Source organism: Xenopus laevis, chromosome 3L (assembly GCF_017654675.1).
Source record: "Xenopus laevis strain J_2021 chromosome 3L, Xenopus_laevis_v10.1, whole genome shotgun sequence".
In the NCBI taxonomy this organism is placed as follows: Eukaryota; Metazoa; Chordata; class Amphibia; order Anura; family Pipidae; genus Xenopus; species Xenopus laevis.
The window spans coordinates 45,968,096-45,989,845 of record NC_054375.1 but is presented as its reverse complement, the minus strand read 5'-3'; the positions used below and the strand labels follow the sequence as shown (position 1 = coordinate 45,989,845).

The 21,750-nt window shown below is 39.2% G+C and overlaps 1 protein-coding gene across 2 annotated transcripts in view; it reads right to left on the bottom strand.

Annotated features, from left to right (window-relative positions):
- Positions 1-699: 699 nt before the first annotated feature.
- The window catches only part of arhgap26.L (Rho GTPase activating protein 26 L homeolog), a 268,850-nt gene continuing 247,799 nt past the window's right edge, over positions 700-21,750 (bottom strand). For both annotated transcript variants that reach the window (XM_018251140.2, XM_018251141.2), the window contains 3 exons: positions 19,637-19,741; positions 12,005-12,093; positions 700-1,597 (listed from right to left, as the gene is read on the bottom strand). In XM_018251140.2, the coding sequence (XP_018106629.1) occupies positions 1,509-1,597; positions 12,005-12,093; positions 19,637-19,741 (283 nt within the window). In that variant the 3' untranslated portion in view covers positions 700-1,508. The remainder of the gene's footprint in view (positions 1,598-12,004; positions 12,094-19,636; positions 19,742-21,750) is intronic.

Genomic DNA, 21,750 nt, shown 5'->3' with positions numbered 1-21,750 from the left:
GCTGGAGGTGATTAAATACTAAACTCCATGGCATCTGCACTGACAGGAGAAATTGGATATATCTAATTTTATAAGGGTTCCCATAATTACAGACCCATAGGGAAGCAGTGTAAAATCCTCCTTCTAGTAAATACATGTACAAACTGCCTGCAGGGGGTCAAGGCCCTTATGTAACTAGGTAAAAACATTCCATGTTACTTGGTAACTATGCCAAGTGCATTATAAATCTAAAAAAGAGCAATGATGAGATCACTGGCTTTCTTAGTTATACGCATTTAACTGCACCTTGCATTCAGTGTCGGACTGGGCCTTGCAGATCTCGTGGACCTCATCTGCGGCCCCAGGCCTGCTCCCTCTGCCATGAACTGTGGGCGCCGTTGCTCCTGCCCTCCGATTGATTGAGGGAAGCAAGGCAAATGGTATGTGGAGGGGGTGGCATTTGTAGGAGCTGGAGCTCTTACTGGGGTGGGGGACCCCTGGGTGGCAGTCCTGGTGGGCCCCAAACACCCCTGTCTGACACTGCGACCATTTAGCCAGAGTCAAACCAAGGTCTCTACTCATCAGACATTAATTTATCAGAGAGAGAGAGAGAGAGAGAGAGAGAGAGAGAGAGAGAGAGAGAGAGAGAGAGAGAGAGAGAGAGAGAGAGAGAGAGAGAGAGAGAGAGAGAGAGAGAGAGAGAGAGAGAGAGAGAGAGAGAGAGAGAGAGAGAGAGAGAGAGAGAGAGAGAGAGAGAGAGAGAGAGAGAGAGAGAGAGAGAGAGAGAGAAAGCTCAGGTACTAATGAGGCTGTGTAAGTAGGGATTATGAGAAGGACAGGGTGGATTAAAACTGTTAAACTCATTAAAAAGTGAATAAAAAAATATTAACTGATATGTCCAGGAATTGTTATCTCACCAAATGAATCTAATGCTTCATCAAAATCAGAGCAAATATATCCAGGAACGGTATCAGTAAAACGTTGCCATGGACAATAAAAGGGGACAATTTAAATTCTGTAAAATTCATTAAAATCTGCACTCAGGTGGTATATGATATTCAAACTTGGGAAAGCCAGACAGAAATCGAGCATGCTTGGCCATCACTTCCAAACGTCATGGTCTGAGCAAGCCAGCCATACAATTCACTTTAGCCCCAATCTGTACAGCTAAAGAAATCGATTTAGTGGTTTTTAACACAGTAAACTCCAATGACAAAAAAATATGGTCCCTTTAAAAATAAAAAAAAAATAATCAAAATGCATCTCAGTTTAAATTTTAAAGCCACCAAAAATCATTCGAAAAACATGTACATAACTACTAGCAGGTCGGTGCCAGATCTCTACAAATATCTTTGACTTGTGCACCTCCCTGACACCAAAGCAGTTGACATATATATTCATATTCACTGCAGTGGGTGCTGAACGGTTCTTTACCCTGTCATAACAGAAGCAAAGATAGAATTGTCAACACTTCCAGCAGTTGCCATGGATACCATGTAAAGCGTAGCCTTGTGGGTCATGGGGTAAAGCTATAGGAATTCCACATAGTTTTCTGGAATGAGTCCAGTCTTCCCATTGAGCGTCCCTTCTAACCAGCCAGGCTCTTGTGATGGACACACTGCAGGAAGAAAACAAAAAGAAACAAGACTTAGCCATTACTCTGGGAAAAGCAGAATTGCTACTTCAAACCATTGCCAGGTAAGTGTGAGTTTCTTAGGTGAAAAAGACATTAGTGGAAATAACAATAAAAACCTTATTACAAAATGTAGCTCATCCAAGTAGGATCTCCTTTTGAAGGCACAGCGGCAGTGACCCCTCCGGCTCTCTGTAGCAGCCAACGGGAAAAGGCAACCTGTGGCAGTGCAAATGTTTGGCACGGACCTATCTCCAAATGTACCAAATAATCACTGGAAGGTTTCCTCCATTAGATATGCACTCAGCTTCTATAACTCCAATACTTCCGTTTGAAAACACTCCATCTTTCCCCTTATCTCCTGTTTTCCATTAACAGAGAAACTTTTCAGCACCTTCCATGTATAAAGCACAAGCCATTCATATATGCTTTAACAAATCAACAGCAACTATTTTATTAAATACAGAGTATGCAGTTCACTTATTTTATGGTGAGGAGCCCTATCCTCTAGGGCAGGGGACCTCAACCTTTTTTACCCGTGAGCCACATTCAAATGTAAAAAAAAAAAAATTGGGGAGCAACACAAGAATGAAAGTCATTGGAGATGCCAAATAATTTCTCTAATTGGGTATTTGAAGGCCCTATGTGGACTGGCAGCCTAATGGAGACTCAGTTTTTCAGTACATCTTGTTTTTATACAACGAAAACTTGCTCCAAGCCTGGAATTCAAAAATAAACACCTGCTTTGAGGCCACTGGGAGCAACATCCAATGGGTTGGTGAGCAACATTTTGCTTGTGAGCCACTGGTTGAGGACCACTGCTCTAAAGCTTTAGGGAACCACAGCAGGTCACCTTAAAGGACGTTTAACACTAAAAAAACCCTACCCTACATAGACCCCCATCCCTGCTCCCCCCAGCCTAAGTGTTACCCGGGCAAATGCCCCTAACGTTTTTCTTACCCCTCGGTGCAGATTCTGGCATCGGAGTTCATGGGCGCCATCTTCACTACACATTACCACTTCGGTAATCTTCGGAACACCGCGCTACGGTAATTTTCATGCATTTCGGCGTATGCGCAGTTGTTGCGGAACAGAAAATTGCTCACACTGCGCAAGCGCCGCCACACCGGTCTCATTCCGAAGAGAAGAAGATGGTGCCCGTGAATTCCGATGCCTGAATCTGCGCCGTTAGGGGCATTTGCCCAGGGTAACACTTAGGCTGGGGGAGGAGGAAGGGGTCTATGTAGTGTAGGCGGTAGGGCGTAGGGCTTTTTTAACGTTAAGGTTGAATTCTCCTTTAAAGGTTTTTGAAACAGACAAAGACCTCATCCGGCTTTCTTCTCAGATTTGAATAGGTCTCCTCTGGGCTCTCACATTCCTCCCACGCTCCATGTACACCTTATAATGTAAGCTCCACTGGGACAGAGACTGATTTCAATTATGTTCAATCTCCATAAAGCCCTGTGTCACTATATAAATGAATATTATATTATGTAATCTGGAAACATATCTAAGGGACATCTGTAGAATCTGCTAACCAGCATGGCAGAGAATAAGATTAGTAAAACCTAATAATTATAATAATTGAATAGAAGGGACCAATGAAATGCTTTCTAGAAAAGCCCTATATATGGACAACGGAGATCCCCTCAACTGGATCAGAAGTCCGACAATCACATGAACTTTCTCACGTGAAAATTCACTGCAAGCCCTGGCTAATCAAATCTGGCATCATTTAGCTGTCTAGGAAATCCAGACAGATGGCTGCTAATTCTATTGACTGTATATAAAAAATGCTAATTTGTTTAGGTGAAGCAAAGAAAAAAAAAATACACAGACATTAAAAGAGGTTGAAATTTGATTTTGATTGATGCGGACAGTCTCTAAAGTATTTACCCTTTCATTCAATGCTGCATTTCCAGCTTTATTTCACTCTCTCGTTGATGGAGAAGACAAGAAACAAGGGGGAAAAAAAAGACAAGGAACTGCTAGTCAAGCAAAGATTTTGCTTTTCTTTCTCCATTCAGACCAAAACATGGGATTTTAACAGGATAAAATGTATGGTCCTGCTAATTGCGATTGCTGCAAATTGAAGTGGGAGACAGGAAAGTCTTGTTTCAGTTTGCAGAATATACCAGTACATTAATAGCTATAACTACACTAATACTGGGGGACCAGGCTTTGTCAAAGATGAATGTTGATTGCAGCAGCACTATGAGCTTTGCCCATTCTGGGATCTCATGTATAACGCACAAGCATACTGTAGGGCATGGCACTGGGCTAGAAGGGTTAGATAAAGATAAGCAAGAACTGAGAAAATGGACGAAACTGACCAAAAATCCACCACTCTTCTGTTTGTTCGGGAAAATGATACCAAGAGGCTGATTTACTAACATTTGCATTTCCCACAAATCTTATTTTATCTCTAAAAATGTGTTTAAGATTACTCTAAAATTCGAGATTTATAAAGTGTACAAAACTCCGCCAAGTAAAACCTGCCGAGGTCCCATAGAAGCCAACCTGAGCAGCGCTGATTCTATCGGACCATTCTTAATCAATTTGGACCCAAAATTGTAAAATTTTTAGAAAGATATTCATATTTTAGTGGATCATCCAGTGGGTTTTTTTTTTCACACTTTTTTTATATTTGGATCTTTTAATAACGTTCGTTGCATTTGTGATTTTAGAGAAAGAATTTAATTGTGGTTAAAAAAACCTCTAAAACCACTAAAATTAGACCTTTGCTAAATCTGTCCCGATGGTTTGCTCTGTAAATTTTCACAGGTAGCCTTCTTTATTTGGATGTTGTGGCCTTAATTTATCGAAGTGGTTGGTCTGATAAGGAAATACGAACAGTCATATGCTGTAATGGAATTGTTTCATCTTGGGGTGGGCAGATTGCTGTTATAGATAGAAGGTCTTTGACATTAAAGGGATACTGTCATGGAAAAAACATTTTTTCCAAAATGAATCAGTTAATAGCGCTGCTCCAGCAGAATTCTGCACTGAAATCCATTTCTCAAAAGAGCAAACAGATTTTTTTATATTCAATTTTGAAATATGACATGGGGCTAGACATTTTGTCAATTTCCCAGCTGCCCCTGGTCATGTGACTTGTGCCTGCACTTTAGGAGAGAAATGCTTTCTGGCAGGCTGCTGTTTTTCCTTCTCAATGTAACTGAATGTGTCTCAGTGAGACATGGGTTTTTACTATTGAGTGCTGTTCTTAGATCTACCAGGCAGCTGTTATCTTGTGTTAGGGAGCTGTTATCTGGTTACCTTCCCATTGTTCTTTTGTTTGGCTACTGGGGGGGAAAAGGGAGGGGGTGCTATCACTCCAACTTGCAGTACAGCAGTAAAGAGTGATTGAAGTTTATCAGAGCACAAGTCACATGACTTGGGGCAGCTGGGAAATTGACAATATGTCTAGCCCCATGTCAGATTTCAAAATTGAATATAATAAAATCTGTTTGCTCTTTTCAGAAATGGATTTCAGTGCAGAATTCTGCTGGAGCAGCACTATTTTTCCCATGACAGTATCCCTTTAAAAACATTTAAATGGCTCTTATAATGTTTGTATATTCAGTTATTGTACAAAATAAATAAATAAGGGGGATATCCAGGTAGCTCCCAGGCCTCTTCCTACCCCAGTGCATACATTGTAGAAAAAGAACACCCCACTTTTGCATCTTACAGGTACAGACTCGTTTTTCTTTTTGTACATTGTATATTGTATATTCAGTCTTATGGTACTCACTGGTAGCAATACTTATTTCAGATCCTACACATGCAGTATATAAGTTGCCATTCGTTTTTATTATTGGCTAGAACTTTATTAACTAGATTATTTTATAGTAAATATGGGTTAAGTCCCTCAGCATTGTATACAGCTCAAGGGACAGGGAACATATGTCCAGCAATGTATCAAACATCTTTTTATGGAGCGAGGATCAGCAAAGCAGCGCAGAGTTAGAAAAGAAACATTTCCTAAAATCTGAACTAATATCGGCTGTACGACTTTGCTTTGCTCTTTGTACAAGGCTACAAATATAATTACACAAGCACAGGAAATTAGACATGAACCCAAGCGCTGTGACCTTTTCCTTTCTCTCCCCGTAATTATCTCTTTACTGCACAGGGCAATAACACAAGCAACAACAACTGTGTTATTTGGAGAACTGAAAAGACATAACCCTCTGAGCAATATTTGCTTTCAGAGGAGTGATCGTTGGGTCTAAGCTCCATTCTAAGTGCAGTCCAGGGAGCTAATGACGATAACCAATTGTGTATGTTGTGGTTAGTTGGTGTCCATCAATAATACAGAGCCTATTTCAGCAGCTCCATAATAGAGCATTTATAGTTTGCTGTTTTGTCCTAAATCTAACTTTGAGAAGTTGGGTTTTTATGAAATACCCAGAGGCTGCCATGGACACACCTAACAGAAGACAACCACATGGTAGGGGGAAACTGTGGCCTCTCACACAATGGTTTTGGATCATTCTAGCCACATCTGCTATCTACCCAATAGGCCAGATTATCCTGTCCAAGAAATACTCTGTATGTCTTAATACATAAGTGCATTTTGTTCATTAATAAATCTATTATTTCTTGGTGATACAGATGTTTGGCTTGCAGCTCCCTTCTTGCTTATGGGAGCTTGGAGGAAAGAAATCCATATGAAATGCATTAAATACAGCTAGCTCTACCAGTCTTAGCCAGCCAACATTTGAAGCTGCCCTAGCATATGCATATAGTCATCCGGTGTCTTTATATCCTGAGTAACACTGTGGAACAATCCAAGATGGACTCAGAGTGTTTTTGGAGATGTATCTGCTTTAATGGATCTGATATTTTATATATACCTTTTTTTTTCAAACCAGAGTGTTGCAGTATTTTTTTGTTTCATGGCAGTTATGTGCATTATGTTTCCAAGCTTTAGCCTTGTCCAAAATGCCACCTTTTTCAGTTTGCTGGCCACAACCTTTCTGCATTTTATTCCTCTTCAAAATAACTCAGCAGGGACATGGCTGAAGGGTTTGTAACTAGTCAAATGAGATACAAAATAATCCTAAACAGGAATACATTTCTAGGTGCCATATACAGGCGATGTTTTAATGGGACAAAATAAACCCAAACTCTTCTTGATAAATTTCATGTGTGCATGGAAAGGGTAAGAATGGACCTCTACCATATTAAACTGATATAGAGTGTGATTCATTCTGTACCAGTCTTTGTTTATTTCCTGGCTGCTCCTATTAATGGTGAAATGCACTGCTGTATACAATATAGTGTTTTTTATATGATATTTATTGTATGGTTCTTTTGATTCAAGAGTTGGGTTTAATATTTCTGTTATAATCCTCATGTTGCATTATTGTGTGACTAATGTGTAAATTGATATCTATTCTAGCACTTATGCTATGATGGGACAGTCAGTCCTGTTTGTTTCCACTTATATGTGATAAAGTATTTATTTATACACTAAATTTTAACGTAAGTATTGTAGACGGAGCATGTGCTGACTCCCTGATATTACTATAAGGAGGGAGGGTGACTTGCCCTAAATTTATTATCATTTCCTTGAATAATGTGGCAGGGCAGAGCTCATATACCAGTATAGGATGCCTAATCTATAAACCTGTTATCCAGAAAGCTCTGAATTACAGGGAGGCCATCACCCATAGACTCCATTTTAATTGGATACTTTACTTTTTTTTTTTTTAAATTTCCTTTTTCTCTGTAATAATAAAACAGTACTTTGTACTTGATCCCAACTAAGCCATAAGATATAACCTTAAAGGGATACTATCATGGGAAAAAAAACATTTTTCAAAAGGAATCAGTTAATAGTGCTGCTCCAGCAGAATTCTGCACTGAAATCCATTTCTCAAAAGAGCAAACAGATTTTTTTATATTTAATTTTGAAATCTGACGTGGGGCTAGACATATTGTCAATTTCCCAGCTGCCCAAAGTCTGGAACATCTAAAACTCGAATGAACGTTACCAACTCAAATCAGAATTGAATTCGAACACAATTCAAAACGAGTTTTCCTCAGAAAAAAAATGACCGTCAGGAAGGCTATTACTTTCTTCAAATAGGTCAGCGGACCTCTGCCATTAGCTTCTACATGAACTCAGCAGGTTTTAGGTGGCGACCTATTGAATTCAAGTTACTTTCAAGGTAAGGGGGTGCTAAATCACAGATTCAAATTCAAATTTCGAATTCAAGTTGGTGGTTTTAAACTTAAATTGTGACTTTTCGAATTTTAATTTACCATTCGCACATTAGTAAATCTGTCCCTTTATCTAGTAATCTTATATGGTGATTTAAATTATGGAAAGATCCCTTATTTGGAAAATCAAGCCCCCAATCATTCTGGAAAACAGGTCTCATACAGATCCCATACCTGTTTGAGCATTCTGGTCCCATACCTTTATCTACATAATGATGTTTTCTAAACTAAATAAATGTATAGTAAAAATTTTAAAAGAAGCCATATTAATTGGGCTCATGTTTAAGGAGACATGTATCCACCCAATATATAGCTACTGAGTGCTCTTTCTGAGAACTATTGAAACTTCTATGATTTTAATTTATTAAAGGGGATGTTCACCTTCCAAACACTTTTTTCAGTTCAGTTGTTTTCAGATTGTTCCCCAGAAATAAAGACTTTTTTTTTAAAATTATTTATTTTTTTACTGTACTGAAAATCTAAGTTCAAACTTCTTGTGTCTGGTATAACAAACAAGGGAAAGTTGTGCTCACCACTAGTTTTTAAAAACATTAAGCGGGGGTGCAATGAGGGTGTGACCACAAAATACATCTAGACAAATACAAGATTCCTCTGCACTCAACCCATTATCAATATATTTAAGACAGAGACATTTTGTGCATACTGCTACTGAAAAATGCCTTACCCTTTAAACAAAACAGGGATTGTTTGTCCATATATTGCAATATGGTAGTAAAACAAAACAGAGGCGCCAAAAGGATAAAAATAGCTAAAAGCACTTAAAAACCCAATGGGTAATTCAGAGGAGGTAGTAATAAACTTACCTCCTCCAAGCAGACACCAACAAAAGTGGTAATTTTCAATAGTAGTTTATTCACAAAACTGTATTGCAACGCGTTTCGCAGGCATTTCCTGCTTCATCAGGCAATATGGAGCGGGAGCAAAAACCAACTAAAAAAAATACAGAGACAGGCAAATTTATAAAATATTATTATATACAGCTGTTCAGATTATGGGTAAGTGTGCATACTAAGTGATGCCCTTGGGCCAAGGATATGGGAGGGAGGGGAAACAAGGGGAGGAGAAATAGTTCACAGCATGGGAAAACAAGTGCTGATGGACATGGGGGATAAGCATGGGAAAACAAGTGCTGATGGACATGGGGGATAGGCTACTAGTATATATTATCTAAATTGGGAACCAAGTATCTTGGTGGGAGACATAATAGGGGACATACAATAGTAACATAATAAAGAATGTAACCTAAGGTATATTTAAAACCAGGGGATGTAGCACAGATGACTAAACCAACAAAAGAAATCAATGAAATTAAGATAAAGTGAAAAAAACTTACCAGTGTCTTTATATAAACACGCCAGGCGCCTCTGTGCTGCTTGAGGACGCCTGAGCGTGTTATATAGTGTGACTAATTAATGGGAAGTATGTGGGGGAAGGGAAAACAAGGGAAAGAGGAAAAATTCACAGCATGGGGAAGCAAATGCTGATGGATATGGGGAATAGGCTGCTGGTATATATTAGTCTAAATGAGAAACAAAGTATCTGGGTAGGAAACATAAAATTAAACTATGTGGGAGACATAAATTAGTGAACTAAGGTATATTTAAAACAAGGGGATGCAGCACAAATGACTAAAACAAGGGGGAATCAATAACTTTTAAGAAGGAATAGCTATAATCTTACCAGTGTCTTTGTATAAACACACCAGGCGCCTCTGTGCTGCTTGAGGATGCCTGGGCGTGTTATATAGTGTGACTAATTGGAGGAAAGACAAACAGGAGATGGTGTAGCCATATTGGTAGTGGAAAATAGATCGTGGTATAAACGACCATTTTGGTTGGGGCTAATAAAGTGTCATAACCAATGAAAATGCAAAGGATCATTATTAGCCCCAACCAAAATGGTCGTTTATACCACGATCTATTTTCCACTACCAATATGGCTACACCATCTCCTGTTTGTCTTTCCTCCAATTAGTCACACTATATAACACGCCCAGGCATCCTCAAGCAGCACAGAGGCGCCTGGTGTGTTTATACAAAGACACTGGTAAGATTATAGCTATTCCTTCTTAAAAGTTATTGATTCCCCCTTGTTTTAGTCATTTGTGCTGCATCCCCTTGTTTTAAATATACCTTAGTTCACTAATTTATGTCTCCCACATAGTTTAATTTTATGTTTCCTACCCAGATACTTTGTTTCTCATTTAGACTAATATATACCAGCAGCCTATTCCCCATATCCATCAGCATTTGCTTCCCCATGCTGTGAATTTTTCCTCTTTCCCTTGTTTTCCCTTCCCCCACATACTTCCCATTAATTAGTCACACTATATAACACGCTCAGGCGTCCTCAAGCAGCACAGAGGCGCCTGGCGTGTTTATATAAAGACACTGGTAAGTTTTTTTCACTTTATCTTAATTTCATTGATTTCTTTTGTTGGTTTAGTCATCTGTGCTACATCCCCTGGTTTTAAATATACCTTAGGTTACATTCTTTATTATGTTACTATTGTATGTCCCCTATTATGTCTCCCACCAAGATACTTGGTTCCCAATTTAGATAATATATACTAGTAGCCTATCCCCCATGTCCATCAGCACTTGTTTTCCCATGCTTATCCCCCATGTCCATCAGCACTTGTTTTCCCATGCTGTGAACTATTTCTCCTCCCCTTGTTTCCCCTCCCTCCCATATCCTTGGCCCAAGGGCATCACTTAGTATGCACACTTACCCATAATCTGAACAGCTGTATATAATAATATTTTATAAATTTGCCTGTCTCTGTATTTTTTTTAGTTGGTTTTTGCTCCCGCTCCATATTGCCTGATGAAGCAGGAAATGCCTGCGAAACGCGTTGCAATACAGTTTTGTGAATAAACTACTATTGAAAATTACCACTTTTGTTGGTGTCTGCTTGGAGGAGGTAAGTTTATTACTACCTCCTCTGAATTACCCATTGGGTTTTTAAGTGCTTTTAGCTATTTTTATCCTTTTGGCGCCTCTGTTTTGTTTTACTACCATATCGAGTCCACCCCGAGTGGAGGGGTATCATCCCCACTTTCTTCTTTTACAGAGAGCGACTTCTTATTCCTGAGTGGGGTCAGGATAATTTCCCCACCTGCCTATACAGTGGTTGCCTAGCGGTAACCCTGGTTTGTGAGTATTAACTTGTTTACTCTACCATTACTCCTTGTTAAAACATATTACACTATTGGGGCTCTTGGTGTTCCTTTTTGTCTCCATATATTGCAATATATTTAAGCTGGCCAACTACGTCAAAGTCATCCCATATCTGGCCAGTCCTATGCTCAATTTTCATCTGATTCATTAAGAATTCTATGTTTTAATTATACATTTTATAAAAGGGACGAATACGTTTTACCTGCAACTTACTAGCTGCTTTCAAAGTAAAACTCCCAAACTTGAGCATAGGACTGGCCAGATATGGGATGACTTTGACGTAGTTGGCCAGCTTAAATATATTGCAATATATGGACAAACAATCCCTGTTTTGTTTAAAGGGTAAGGCATTTTTCAGTAGCAGTATGCACAAAATGTCTCTGTCTTAAATATATTGATAATGGGTTGAGTGCAGAGGAATCTTGTATTTGTCTTCTTGTGTCTGGTGTCCTGGCAGCTCAGTAATTCAGGTGCAGACTCTAAACTGTTACAATTTTGCAACATTGAGTTGATGCATCTCTGGAGTATTGGCAACTATTGTATCAATTCTAACAGCTGCCTTTAATTAAACCCAGAGATTCTGTTCAGCAGGGACAAAGATAAGTAATGTATCAACTAAAGGTATCAATTGTTTACAGGGTCGGCGACCCCCCCTCCCAGAGATGCTTTAGAAAGTGAAAAATGACACTTTACACTTCAATATCAGAAAAACAGTGACACATAGAAAATAGAAAGTAATTGGAAAAAGTCATTATTTCTGGTGATCTATCTGAAACCAACTAGTTGTTTGAAGGTGAACTACCCCTTTAATATTAAGTTTTTGTAGATTTCATATTAGCAGCTTTTGCACTATTATATTATAAATAAGTCTCCTTTAAACACATCTATTGCCCCAATACCACATTTAAGAACCATCTCTTATTGATGAGAGGAGCATTCTCACTAGGGGTGACTCACCATTCTCAAACACAGTGCCGGCAGAAAAAGAAAGCTCAGAGTCATGTTCTGCTTTGCACGCGTATAGAGCCTTGGCTTTCCTTGGAACACTGCAAGACAGAAGAGGAGGCATGAATGAATGTCAGCCGCATTAAATCTTTTTAAGTACAGAACCGAGAATGAGAATAAAACATGAAATTCTATGGTTACAGAGCAGTCATACATTTCTCTCTCTGCCTATGAAATATTGATATAGAAAAACAAGCAGACAGGTTAACCCCCCTTGTTGAGCAGCAAGCCGAGATAAAGTATTGAAGATAATTATGTTATCTTCATCTTTTTCTGTTTCTGTGAGATGCTGAAGGGTTTTGCCATGTGCTGACTGTGTAGATTTTTATGTGTGTCAAATTATATCTATTTTACCGTAATACAAATAAATTCCCAGTTTAGCACCTGTGAGGTCTATATGGGTGAGTTCAAGACGTGCATTTTAGAGTAGAAAGTGGGGCTTCTGCACAGGGTGGGTTGTGTATGGATGCAGCAAACTTTGTTTTGACATTACACAGCCCACACCATCCTACCACAAAGTGTGACTTTTTTTATGAGTGATAGGACATGATGTTTAAATAAGGTTGCCGACACTGGTCCAAAGCCTGACAGGCTGTACGAATCAGCTGAGGCTCACTGCAACCTGCCTTCAGCAGACCTGGAACCTTGCAGTGGAGATAAGAAAAGGATTAACCCTGTTGACTATAACATGCTAGCTGTGTAAGTATTTAGGTGCCTCTAGTTGCCATGGAGGATTCAAACATCCAGTCACTCCAGCCTTTATACGTTACATTTTTGGCTAACTAACTATATTAGAAACATTTTTTTATTTTGCACAGCCTGTCTATTTACCCAGTTTTTATTTTTACACTGAACTGCTCCTTTAACCCTGCCATAATTATTATTTTTTTTATGGGAAATTAGTTTTCTCTATCAATTATGATTCTTGCTAATTTTCGTTATCAGTGGCAAAGTCTAAAATGTATTCACAACGGCAAGATAAATTGATCACGTATGGACATATTTGCCAATGTATGTGAGGAAGTTGCCACCTGCTTTTTCTTAGAAAAGCCATCATTGGAGCATAACTGAAGCTGCTGATGAGCTGATATACAACACGTTGGCAGGGCTGTGAGTCTCGGCTCCCTGCTGTAAAGCAACCCATGCTATTTTAATAGCCAATAAAGATGGTCAAGGTTGCTGGCTAAAGGCCAATACAAAACAGAACAGCCATGCATATAATTTTGTAAAGAGGAGCATTTTGTCACAGGAGAAATGTCATTATGACAAGGTAAATGCAATTTGCTGCTAGGGCAGGCTGCACTGTATCCGTTGCACAATAAAGGACCGTGTCACAGTAAAGGGCACAGACAGAATGAAGCGCAAAGGAAAATGGGGAACATTTGGAGTCGAGGGCAGAATGGAATATGCAATCACAAAAATGTTCTCTTTATATTTAGTAATGCCATCACAAAAATACAATGTGAAGAATTTAATCCCATCTGTGCCAGCTGGCGCTGCCTATCCGTGGAATTATAAATAGCAAGGCTTAATAAAGTTGCAGTTTATTGCGAAGAGCAGTCCAACAGAGCAACAACATGACATGTAACCAAGAGTGAAACGCAACATAGTGAGGGGACACAGGCTGCAACAGTTACTAATGTAAACAAAGCCTGCCCTTCAGCCGCATTTTATCATGTTTATAGGAAATATATTACACAGTGGGGCTCATTTATAAACACCGGGCAAATTTCCACCTGGGCAGTAACCCATAGCAACCAATCAGTGACTGCCTTTTTTTCTGCCAGGTGCAGGTTGAACAATGAAAGCAAATGTTTGTTGGGTTGCCGTGGGTTATTGCCCAGGTGCAAATTTGACCAGTGTTTATAAATGAGCCCCAGTAACACCTTGTTAGCTCACATCCAAAATAGGGATGCACCGAATCCAGGATTCAGCCAGGATTCTACCTTTTTCAGCAGGATTCGGATTCAGCTGAATCATTCTGTCCGGCCCAACCAAATCCAAATTTGCATATGCAAATTAGGGTCTGGTAGGGAAATCAAGTGACTTTTTGTCACAAAACAAGGAAGTAAAAAATGTTTTCCCCAATTAGGATTCGGTTCGGTATTTAGCCGAATCTTTCGCAAAGGATTCTGGGGTTCGGCCAATCTAAAATAATGGATTCAGTGCATCCCTAGTCCAAAAAGTTCAACCATTTTGTCTAACTCTATGTGAAACCTGTCTAACTGCTGCCTGATCAACCCCCCCCATCTAAAACCTATTTAATTTGTTTTAGAAGAGAAAAAAATTATTCTTTCTGACTCCAAGTTGGCGATGACAGCAAACCCGCTACATCCACCAATAATACTACAGGAATGGGATCCATAATCTGGAAACCCGTTTTCCAGAAAGCTCTGAATTACGGAAAGGTCGTTTCCCATCCGACAGACTCCAATTTATCCAAATAATCCAAATTTTTTAAAAAATGAATACATTTTTTTTTCTCTGTAATAATAAAAGAGTAGCTTGTACTTGATCCTAACTAAAATATAATTGATCCACGTGTACCAGCTACCTTACTGCACTTCTACTGTTGCTCTGGGACTATTAACATTGATATCATAAAAGTTATGTAACCAGAACTATAAATCCTACACAAACCAGAAACTTTCTTGAGACCATATTTGTAATACTGTTATGCTGAATATTTGTATTTATCTTAATATTTGGAATCCTGTGGTTTGGAAAAAAAATAAAGACAAGAAATAAAAAAAGAGACAAATAAAGCAGACATTTTCCAGGGAAAAAAAAATATATATAATTAATCCTTATTGGAAGCAAAACCGGCCTATTAATGTTTACATGATTTTCCAGTAGACTTAAGGTATGAAGATCCAAATTACAGAAAGATCCATTATTCGGAAAACCCCAGGTCCCGAGAATTCTGGATAACAGGTCCCATACCTGGTACATATAAAAGGAGGGCTTGAAAAAAAGCACAAATTAAAACATTATTTATACAAATTTTTCAAGATGTGGCCCTTCCCCATTAATGCGAGCGTAATGTATGAAGTACTGGTTTTATATCTGCCCATATCTTTTATTTCCACTGTGTAGTGTTTATTTCCATATTACAGTAAAATGATTAAGGGGAATTCTTACATATCATTCTGGTGGTATTATCAGGTGTATTATCGCCAGTCGGTATATAGCAATTTATTATATTGAGAAGAGCAAGAAGCAGAGAGTCGTAAGGGTGAGACACAGGGAAATGACTAAGCTACAGAAAGAGGAAGAAATGAAACCTGAACTGTAAAACAAAATGAATTCATCAGTGAGTATTGTTAAGCTGGAGAGCCGCATGGTATGTGTCAAGTCACGATTTCACTTAGATGCTGGTGGGTTGCGTTATGCAGCGCTTTTATGTAACACATTGCAGTAAATACAGCTACCATTTAGTTACGGCTGGAAATCACCAAACCTCAACATTTCGGAACTGAATCATTTCCACTAGCACGGTGTATGCAGAAACAACAACCGCGGGTGGGTTACAATCTCTTTGGGAGAGGCGCTGATTAATAGTTGCCACCGAAATTAACACATTAACACCAACATTCTGAGAAAGATTGTGGAAGTCCTGGGATGGAGCAGAATATGTGGTGAGAAATGGGGGATCTGATCTCATTCTTTTGATTCTATTCATTCTGTCCATTACCAGCAGTGGCATAACTAGAGTGTGCCGGGCTCCCCTGCAAAACAATCTTGAGAGGGGCCCGCTCACTTCCTGCCTCCACCCACTCCCACCTGACTCCACCCACTCCGTGCCGACTTGCACTCCGATACCACGCCGCGCGTTAGAGAGCTGCTGGGGAAGGGGGCTTATTAGCTATAGAAGAAGACCCTGTTCCCCAGGCCCCCCCTGTGACTGCGGGGTCTGCTTCCTCTATAGTTATGACATTGATTACAAGGTAAAAACCTGCTGCTCAAGTAGGAGATGTTTATTTCAGCTGCTATGTTTACACATACAATATCTAGCATGGGTCAAGGCTTATAACTGAGACCCTGTAGCTGGCAATCGGAAATATCAGAAGGGGGGCATACACAGCCAGAATAGGCAGATTTTCGAATGGATTATTCTTTTGATCCTGATGCATGGTCTTCATTCGCATGTAAAGACTACAGTCGGTTTCCATTGTTTTTGCCAGCTTGTGAAACAGATATGGCCAATGCAGAGCTGATGGTTTATGGCAGGCTGGAAAAGCTGAGAAATGTTCAGGATGACAGGGATGCAGGCCGTGAGCAATTCTTACAGGGACAGAGCAGCATGGGGCGCTACTCGTGCCAGCAGATCCACAGGAGCAATGGAAGGCAGACCCAGCACACGTCATTACGTATATTTCACACATGATGCATTTGTGGCATGTCAGAATGCTCTGCAGGGCATTCCAGCCACCGTAATACCCTTCAACAGCCCTGCCGACATTTCAAGGGCATGAACTAGCTGCCATACTTCACTCATTTGTTTTGGCCTGCTAGTGTGGCAGGAGTCCAACAGCACATTCCTGCGCTTTCTCTCTTACCCCTTTGCTGTCTGTCATTTCTCTGCACAATTTATGCCTGTTATGGGTGTGTGAAACAGAGGATGGCAGGTTTACAGCTATTATACAGCAGGCGTGCAACTGGATCCCGAGCTAGACGCTATCTGCTGGCATCTGTCCAACGCACCACACCATGCGGGCAATATGCTTTCACTGGAGCATAATAAAGGGAGAAAGAGGGACATTTAAGTGCTGAAAAATACAGTAGAACCCCCATTTTAGATTTTTCAGGGGACCAGGAAAAAATGCTGTGAAATCCGGGAAAATCATGTTAAAAGTAAGTCTTTCTTCAAGTTCGACCATTCGATAATCGAAGTACTGTCTCTTTAAAAAAAACTTCGACACCTTTGCTGAATGCAAGATGTTCTATCATTTACTATAACTAGATAATGATAATATTCCATGTTTCTCCCCTTTTCTTTTCTTTCCCTTCTCTTTCTCTCTATGATTTTCCTCCCCTATCCCTAACCTCCCCCCCCCAACAAAGAAACAATGAAGCACGGTGTGCTAAATCTGGAATATTGGGACAGGAGATATCTCATTCTAGCATTCATGGATAGAAATGTTTGGATAATATATTGTTCTTCTGACTAATGATACAATTAGATTTCAGTTTTGTATGTTCTCTCTAGCAAGCTATTCCTTCGTTCCATATGTTGCAATATTCTTTTTTCTGGCAATTAATACGGAATAAAAATTTTCAATACAAAAAAAAAACAAAAACAAAAGAAAAAACTTTGACTTCAATACTTCACCAAATTAAACCTGCCGAAGTGCTATGTGAGCCTATGAGGACCTTAGAGCATTTTTCTAAATTTTTAAAAATTTAAAATCGTTAGTTCGATAGCTGAAATCCTTCGAATCGTTAGATTCGATGAAAAAAACGTTGACTTTGAGGTCAAAGTATTTCAATTCGATGGTCAAATTTCGAAGTATTTTTAACTTCGAAATTCGACCCTTGATCTGCCTGATTTGAAATCTGCTCCTTAGTGTGTTATAAAATGGCCAATTCTAAGCAACTTCTCAGTTGGCCTTCATTTTTTATTTATTTATTTTTTAAGTTCCAGTTTTCGAATAAGGGTCACTGACCCCATCTAAAACAAATGTAAGGCTACAAATGTATTGTTATTGCTTCTTTTTATTACTCATCTTTCTATTCAGGGCCTCTCTTATTCATATTCCAGTCTCTTATTCAAATCAGGTCATGTTTTTAGGGTCTTTTGGGCCTTGCAACCAGATTGCTGAAATTGCAAACTGTAGAGCGGCTGAATAAAAAGGTAAATAACTCAATAACCACAAATAATGAAATCCAATTGCAAATTGTCTCAGAATATCTCTCTCTACATATCATCCTAAAAGTTATCTTAAAGGTGAACAACCTTTTTAACAGTTGCAATTAATCTTTTGTGGATGGCAAAAACCCCAAATATCATTGCACTATATGCATGCAGCCCATCACTTAGTAAGTCTCTACCACTACTGTCATTGGGTTCAGACTAGGGTCCCTGCCTTCACCAGCTACATATTGGGGTCCCACATAGCTCAGGCTATAGGCAGGGAGAGTGCATTAAAGCTTTCCATTAGCTTACAATTAACAAAGTTGCTGTCACTGACACAAAATGCCTTTTCATATTCAGTACCTTCCACATAACAGCCTTGTCAGGTTTCAATGTCACAAGTGTGTGAAAAACACTAAAAATAAAGATTATAGTTTAAAAACAGAATTTTTACAACTCCTGCAATAAATGGTAAGTACCTTTAGACATTAAAATGTCGGCACTTAATCTCACATATGCACCTTTCCTAAGGGCTGCCCACAAATGTAGCTGCTGCTTCTTCGCTTTCATTCCAAGCAACATCTGAATTGACAAGGCAAAACCAGCGGCAGTAAAACCTGCCATTAATGGGGACTGGAAATTCCTTCTGGATTTACTGGCTGAAGTGCTGAAAGCTGTTCTGCCTCAGTTCTGCTGTCACATACTATACAGGGAATAAGTGGGGCTTGGTATATCTGATCAAGAGATGAAGATATGAAGCATGTGGAATCAGCACAGGAGCAGGAGAAACACCCCCAGCCAAGTGCTAACCTTCAGTCTTAATCACATCACTCATTTCTTTCATATGGTAGCAACATCTGGTTCACAAGGAAAGAGCCCTATAAAGCAAATGGTTACCTCCCTAGGAAATATGGATATAAAAAGCTCAACAAGAGAACTCAGGATCCATGTTGCACACACAGATGTAGAAAGTTAGAATGAACACTTTGTTGAACGGCTTATAAATATTCTAAAAAAAAAAGTACGGTGCAGTTTATTATGGACTCGAACGTTCCTTCTTGGCACCTTTGCAGTTATGCGAGACGCCTGCCCAACAACAGAAAGGCAATCTAGTGTAAAAGATAGTTCTGTTTATAGGGATTTATGCAACCAGTGTCGGACTGGCCCACCGGGATACCAGGAAAACTCCCGGTGGGCCCAGGTGTTAGTGGGCCTCTTGGTTCTAACCATGTGGCCTATTTCATGGTCATTCCCTATTTTGGATGGAAGAATATAGTATAGTATATGGAGAAAAGAGACTAAGAGAATAAAGAGGTTGAGTGAGGAGAGGAGATATAGTAGTTTGATAAGTGGGCCCTCAGCCTAAGGTTTTCTGGTGGGCCCCTGGCATCCCAGTCCGACTCTGTATGCAACATGGAAGTTCTAACCACATTATTCATGCAACTGAAGCTTCTCATTACAGACCTTTTCTACAAGGTTATTCCTTATTAATTTTGTTGTATGCCATATTCCCTTTATTGACATATAAAAGCAGACTTTTATGACAAGTTGATGGTTAGCACACAGGGGTAGGCGGGAGTGAGAGGATACATAGCAAAATATTGATCTGATGGAGAATTAAGTGTGCTCAATATCCCGCAGAAAGTCATAATAATAGATAACCCCTTGTTATCATATTCAGGCCTTTCATGGTCCACTAGAAAAACCATATATTGGTAGAAGCAACTGACCTTACTGGAGACGAGTCGCTGGAAGTTGAAGATGTCGGCATTGGACTGGATGGGGCAGAAACCATTGGGCACGTAGGGGGTGATGTTGGACTTGGGTTCAATGAACTGTTGAGAAAAAGAAATCATAGCAAATAAATAAAATGTCTATCAAAATCATTCACGTTGGAATCATTCTGGATGCCTTTCAGACCATTAGCGTTTTGGTTTTTTTAATGACCAGAGGCAAGTGTAAGAAAAATTTTAAGGAACATAATTGTCACGTGTCAAGTGTCTTCTATTGGGAAGAAATTCAAAGCTACATTACAGGGATTCTATAATCATTTTGGCAAAGAGATAAGCCAAGTGCAGGCATGAAGCCTGTTATCCAGAATGCTCTGGACCTGGGGTTTTCTGGATAAAGGGTCTTTCAGTAATTTAGATCTCCATATCTTAAAGGAAAACTATACCCCCAAAATGAACACTTAAGCAACAGATAGTTTACATCATATTAAGTGGCATATTAAAGAATCTTACCAAACGGGTCTATAAATTAAAGTAAGTAAATCTTGCCTTTTACATCTCTTGCCTTGAGCCACCATTTTGTGATGGTCTGTGTGCTGCCTCAGAGATCACCTGACCAGAAATACTACAACTCTAACTGTAACAGGAAGAAGTGTTGAAGCAAAAGACACAACTCTGTCTGTTAATTGGCTCATGTGACCTAACATGTATGGTTTGTTTGGTTTGTATGTGTGCACCATGAATCGTACGATCCCAGGGGACGGCCCTTATTTTTTTAAAATGGCAATTTTCTATTTATGATTACCCAATGGCACATACTACTAGAAAAGTATATTGTTATGAAAATGGTTTATTTACATGAAGCAGGATTTTACATATGAGCTGTTTTACTCAGTATCTTTTTATAGAGTATAGTTTTCCTTTAAGTCTACTTAAAAACCTGAATTAATCCCAACAGTATTGTTTTTGGATCAAGTACAAGGTACTTATTATTACAGAGAGAAAGAAAATCATTTAAAAAAAAAAAAAATCTGAATTAAGTAAAATGGAGTCTATGGGAAATGGCCTTCACACAATTTGGCACTTTCTAGATAACAGTTTCTGGATAAGGGATCCCATACTCGCATTTAAAAAAAAGCAATTAAGATCGTTCATAAAAATGGCTCTGCACACTATCAGCATTCATCTTAAATGGATCACAATTCGCGATGGCCCATGGGTCTAAGGTTGGTTTTTATAATAACAATGGGTGAAAGTCCTTTAGCACAAAGCTTTTTCTACAAATAATTTTCCTTTAACCAACAATGAGCCAGTGTACCTTTTATAGTTTGCACCAGGGCACTGTGTATGTAATAAATCTTCTTACTGAAAAAATTACGTTTGTGCCATGAAAACATGTCACCTTCAAGCAGGTCTTACAAAATGCGCTACATGCAACTGAAATTTGCAGTGTAAACGTTCTTCATAATGCAAATTTTATTTTCCGTTTATGACTTTTATTACATTCCCAGAAGTGCTTCCAGAAGTGAGAAGAACTATGGGATTTCTGCAGTTCTTCTGCAAGGACAGAGGTCTAGTACTAGCAATCAAGGAAAATAATATAATTTCAGAGAAAAGTCACCCTAGTTTGTGATTTCTTCCCCTCAATCTTATTTTTTTGTAAATTATAAATATCTTCTACTATCCATGGAATGCTCCAGCTAACCAGTGCTTTAGAAAACAGAATCTTGCCTATTTCTAGCCTGAAACCTGATAATTGCTGGATTAAAAGAAGTTGAGTTCCCAATAAAAGGGGTAGGGGGCCAGGTATTCCTTGTACTTGTTGCTCTGGAGAACCAGCAGCATGTCCAACACTGTGTGTGCAGTACTGGAGATGATATATGAGTATGCAAAAGTAAAAGCCTGCGCTTAGATGAGACCTTGGGGCTAGCCAGTAAAAACAATATATTTATATTTATAGCACACTGCACTTCACTGTCTCGATTGCTTTAGAACTGCTGCTTCATGAAACATATTGTCCCAACTTTCCAGCGATGAAAAAACAAGTTTTGTCTTTAAAAGTAAAAGGTTGGTTGAAAATAACAGCTGTGCCCCAGAGACAAACCATATTACGG